The sequence below is a fragment of the Oratosquilla oratoria genome, chromosome 11, assembly GCF_046742065.1.
Source record: "Oratosquilla oratoria isolate Oo_2021 chromosome 11, ASM4674206v1, whole genome shotgun sequence".
Taxonomy (NCBI): Eukaryota; Metazoa; Arthropoda; class Malacostraca; order Stomatopoda; family Squillidae; genus Oratosquilla; species Oratosquilla oratoria.
Window position 1 is genome coordinate 371,714 of NC_134787.1, and position 6,000 is coordinate 377,713.

The following is a 6,000-nucleotide window of genomic DNA, read 5'->3' on the forward strand; positions in this document are numbered from 1 at the left end:
TTGTAGCCAATCTATGAATGCCTGCTTCTCTTCTACACCCTTCTTTGCTTCTTCATCCCACCAATCACTACCCTTCCTTTTATTTCCTCCCTCCTTGTTCCACACACCATCTTTGCACACCTTAAGACTCCCTACTTGAACCATCCCCATTCCTCCTCCACTCCTAGTTCTACTCTATCCTTCACTTCCTCCCACTCCTCTCACAGCTTCTTCTTATACTCATTCTCCTTTTCTTTCTCATTTAAGCAGTTCACTCTAAGTACCTCCCTACGTTCTGCCCTTTTCCTCTTTCTCCACCTATTCTCCACTCTCAATTTACCTAGAAAATTATCTGATATTCCCCCACTCTCTCCCTTTAGAACATGTACATCCTTAACTCTTCCTACCATACTCCTGGTCACCACTATATAGTCCATTAACGCTCTATCTGTCACCCTTCTATCCACCACCCTCTCCCATGTGTACTTATGCCTGACTTTCTTCCTAAACACTGTATTTGCTATCAACTCTCTTTCAAGACACATCTCCACCATCAATTCTACACTACGATTTTTACCTGGAACTCCATACTTCCCAATCACTCCGTCTATTGGTTTGTTTCCTACCCTAGCATTAAGGTCTCCCAATAAAACTACATTGATATTTCTCCCTAATCCCTGTGCACTCATTTATATCTACCCAAAAAAACTCCCTTTCCTCTATGCTCTTCTCACTACCAGGCCCATACGCACTTACAAAAACCCACATCTCCCTTCCCACCAGCTTCACCTTCATCCACATCAACCTTGATGAAACCTCCTTCCACTCCACTACACGCTTACTTATCTCTTCCCTTACTAGTATAGCCACCCCTTCTCTCCCTCGTCCCCTCTTCACTCCTGAGTAACAGCTACATTCCCAAACTCACACTCGCCTTCCCTTTCACACACATACACACAGACATGTGTGTATATATATATATATATATATATATATATATATATATATATATATACATACAAAAGAGCATAAGAATGAGGGAGACTGCAAGAGAACATAAAGCCTACACTAGGCAGTTCCATGTCCATTACCACCTGTCATCCCCATCCAAAAAGTTGTTTACCAGTTTCTTAAAACAACTGATAGTTTCAGTGCTCACTACATGGTTACTATGTCTATTCCATTTGTTGACCACCTTAGTAAACTAGTTCTTGCCTATTTCTTTCTTAAATCTAAATTTGTCCAATTTAAATATATTACTACGAGTCCTGTCCTGTTGTCTTAATATATATATATATATATATATGTATGTATGTATGTATATATATATATATATATATATATATATATATATATATATATATATATATATATATATATAATATATACTGGTATATATATATTATACATATATATATATATATATATATATATATATATATATATATATATATATATATATATATATATACCGGTATACTTTCACCTGTTAAACAACATGCCATATTAGCTTGTAATTACTTTTTCCTAACATTTTCCTTTTTTTTTTTTTTCTTCTTTTTAGGTGGAAAAAAACATGGCAGTGTTACCAAACAAATCCATGTCAGAGTAAAGACACATGGCAGACCAAGAGTTGTTGTATTTCCAGAACGACTGACACTAACTGACCTTTGACCTGGTTGCAGGTGCGGTGCACGTCTCCTGACATGTTAGCTGAAGTTGATGTGACCTCTTTTCTTACGTATTTGGCGACCTACCCTCGGACCTATCACCAAGGATGACGTGCATGCCTTCAGGAGCCTGGAAGACCACGACACTCCCTGACGATGACAACCTGCTCCTCAACAAAGCGTTGGAGGTAGCGGTCAGTCCCTGTTACAACAAAATGACCTCACATGAGCCATCCAGTAGACAAGACGTATATCATTTGATTCTGATAGGTTGAAAGGATGTAAAATATATGCTTAAGTAAGTTATCATAGTATATGTAATATATGTATTGGCAGGACCTGGTGAGAAGTCCTAATTTATTGTAAACTACAGTTGGTTTCATTTCCAAGGACTGCACTGTCGTCTTTCTTGAATTTAAGGCTTATGTTAAACATTTACAAAATGAATTTATTTTGTCCCAATTAAATCATGCCATAAACTTATGAGATAAAGGTATAACCTCCCACAAGTCCTTAAAAATCATAAACTACTGTAACTGTAGTATTTACAAGTCAAACCAAGTTTGCTGTACTGTACATCGAAGGGTGAATTATAAGTTGTTCGTTGTCAGAACATCAACAAGGTGAGATACCTTTAGCCGACTAGCTGTGTGTGTCCAGCAAGAACTACCGGTACATATATTTCAAACATGAATTTATGTTCAATATATCATTCCAACAATGGTGATTTAATTTACAGTTCTCTTACGCTTCTGTTTATGCTTTCTAGAACAACTCTAATCTGCCTTTACTTTGAGACGCACTCAACCAGTCTGACTTCCTGTTTTAACTTTGAATTCATGTTCTGCATTAGACTTAACGTGTGGGTTTGCCCTTGTGGGAGACAATTTCGTATCTATCAGCAACTCTGCCAATGTTGATAATATGGATTTTTCCTAGTTTCAGGTAGTTTTTAGTTTTGACATTGTAATGCTGATTGAAATTACATTAAGGTTCTAAAAACCACTTTTACTCTGGTAGCCGTCAAACTATTTCATTTAACTCCATGACAACCCTTCAGGAAGGAAGGAGTTGAACGTTGTTTAATCTATAGTTAGCCTGTCACAATCTAATCCAGCATGTTAAGTTAAAAATAAACATAGAGAATTAACCAACCTGAAGACAATCCGATTTATGTTTACAAACATGAATTCGTAGTCATTCTTGAAGCGTAATTATCTCATATTTCTTGTTTGTTTTCATAAATCAATATTACAATTATATCAATGATTATTATAGCATATCTATTTTTTGTAATATACTGGAGACAAATTATAAGAAATTGTCGGTCACATACCTGATTTCTGTTGAAATCCCGTTCCTTCGGTTGCTTCACTCTTTATCCCCCTTTGTTTCGCTCCATACACTTTCTATCACTCCTGATCCTAGCTTACATAACACATTTGCCTATTAGTAAATATAATCCTAGCACAGTTCCACTTGCTTCTCCTCACCTCACACGCACACACACACACACACTAAGGGGCCCCGACGTCCTGGCGTGCTAGCGGCAGTCCCGCCTCAGTCTCACTTTTTGACCCCGCCCTGGGCGTGTCAATTGCGCACCCCCGTGTGTACCACTTCACCACATTCACACCACACTAATAAGAGAAGTTTGATTTCTCGTTCTTGACTGAAAATTCATATTTGATAGCTGATTTTCTGACGCATTGAATTTGCTAACTACGGCGCATTATTTAGACCTATGCAACCTGGCCGGTCGGTTTCATGCATCAGGATGATTATACCTCCACAAGGCATAAAAATCACCTCAGTTAGCCTTCTTAGCACTTAACGAATTGTATAATTGTCATTATTTTGGCAACAGCCAGACGTGTTCGTTCTTGTCTTGATTTTCATTTTCCTTGCAGTTCCCATGCGGGGTCCCTTTGGGGGGCCAGGGTCCTGCGGCCACCAACTCTGCGAGTGTGACCGCCTGTTCGCTGAGTGCCTCAAGCAGCAGCCGTGTCCCAAGACCAAAGCCATGTGCATGACGTCGCCGCTGAGGTACTGGCAGAACCTCTTCATGGGCATGTCCACCGGTGTGGGCATGCACGACCACCAAGACCACTACGCGAACGATGCCCTCTAGTAGCTATTGTGATATCTAACTTATAAGAGTATATGTAACTTAATTTCCTTTTCTCGCGTATATATATATATATATATATATATATATATATATATATATATATATATATATATATATCATACAATCCATGACCGTCGCGCAGAGGATTCGAACCACCGCCTATAGACCCAAGAGAGTCCACAGCACCCGCCTTTAACCACTCGACCACAAGATCGTCTGTGGTCGAGTGGTTAAAGGCGGGTGCTGTGGACTCTCTTGGGTCTATAGGCGGTGGTTCGAATCCTCTGCGCGACGGTCATGGATTGTATGATTGATGTCGCTGTACACTAGCGAATTATTCAAATATATATATATATATACCTAGTTGTATTTTTTTACGGGAAGGGAGCTACGCTCGTGGTGTCCCTCCTTTGTATCTTGCAGTGTCTAGTTTGCGCACACTATTTTTTCGTCCAGTATGTTCCAAGTTTCACCTTGGTCTTTAGATCACGTGTTGGACTCGTGATCGACAGCTATTTCCCTCCCGGAAGAGAGCTCAGAGCTCGTATAACCGATCTATGGGTAATGTTTTTACTTTACACGCACACACACACACCCAACTCCCCGCCCACGAGAGTTGGAGTCACGACTCGGAACGCAGCGATACTGAAATCATTTTCAGCCGTGGGCAGGATTCGAACCCTGACTGCCGAAGTGACAGTGTGGGACTCTACTAACCGCGCCACCGTGTCCACCACTCTATGTGGAAAACTGTTTTTTATTCAGATCTCTTCTATAACTATGTTTTATTTTTTCTTTCCATGGCCTCTTGTGTTTCTCTTGTCCCAGTTTAACAAGTCCTCTCAATGGAGTATTTCTGTGCTCTTCATGATTCTGTAGATGGTCAGTAGGTCGCTTCTCTCTCTTCTTTGCTCCAGAGTCGGTAACTCCAGTTTAGCCAGTCTCTCCTCATATGACAAGTTTGCAAGTGCAGGGCCATTTTTGTGGCTGCTTTCTGGATTCTTTCTATTTTTTTTATATTCTTTTTGGTACTGAGTGACCACAATGTCGCCGCATATTCTAGTCTAGGCCTTATCAGTGTGACCAGTGTGTGTGTGTATATTTACCTAGGTGTATTTACCTAGTTGTATTTTTCGGGAAGGGGAGCTATGCTCGTGATGTCCTGTCTTCATATCTCGTTTTATCTAGACTGTTTTTAAATTTGTGTATCGTTTTTGTACACACCACATTTTCATCTAACTTGTTCCAAAAGTCTATTACCCTGTGGGGAAAGCTGCTCTTTTTCAGGTCTCTTCTATAACTGTCTTTTTTTTCCGTGTCCTCTTGTATCACTACAATCCCATTTTATCAGATCTTCTCTATCAATAGTTTCTATGCCTTTCATGATTCTATGAATAGTTATCAAGACTCCTCTCTTCTTTGCTCTAATGTCTGTAGCTCAAGTTTTGCTAGTCTCTCCTCATATGATAGTTTTGAGAGCGTTGGTGCCAATTTCGTAATGGCTCTTTGTATCCTTTCAAGTTTTATTATACATTTTTTTGTAATTGGTGACCACGTCGTCGCTGCATTCTCCAATCTTGGTCTTATCAAAGTGACTAGTATTTTCTTCACCATTTCTTCATCCAGGTATGTAAATGCCACTTTGATTGTTCTTACTAAATTATAAGCTTCTTCAAAAATGTTGTTTATATGTTTCTCAGGGGACATGTTCAAAATAATGACTCCCAGGTCATTCTCATTTTCTACTTTTTTTTAAATCTTCCTCTCCCAATGTATATGATCCTACTATTAATTTTTTTTTTTTTTGCTTCTTCCAAATTCCATTATACTACACTTCTTAATATTAAATTCCATCTCCCACTTCCTACTCCATTCCCATACTTTATTGAGATCACTTTGCAGTGACTCACAATCTTCTACAATCTACAGTGTTCACTTTTTTCAACAATTTTGCATCATCCGCAAAGAAGCTCATATAACTTTCAATTCCTTTATCCATATCATTAATATATATAGCAAACATTATTGGGGCCAGAACTGTTCCTTGTGGAGCTCCACTAATCACTTCATCCCAATTAGAATGTTTGTCTCTTATCACCACTCTCATTTTTCTTTCATGCAAGAGTCTTCCATCTACTTCAGTAGTTTGCCCTATATTCCTCCTGCAGTTTTTAATTTCTTTAGCAATATCTTATGTGGCACCTTATCAAAAGCTTTTTT

General features: G+C 38.9%; 1 protein-coding gene across 1 annotated transcript in view; it reads left to right on the forward strand.

The window, feature by feature from the left end:
- The window catches only part of LOC143029533 (basic phospholipase A2 PA-12C), a 51,989-nt gene extending 48,209 nt beyond the window's left edge, over positions 1 to 3,780 (forward strand). The window contains exon 4 of the mRNA XM_076192185.1: positions 3,560 to 3,780. Coding sequence (XP_076048300.1) covers positions 3,560 to 3,780 — 221 coding nt within the window. The remainder of the gene's footprint in view (positions 1 to 3,559) is intronic.
- Positions 3,781 to 6,000: the final 2,220 nt, after the last annotated feature.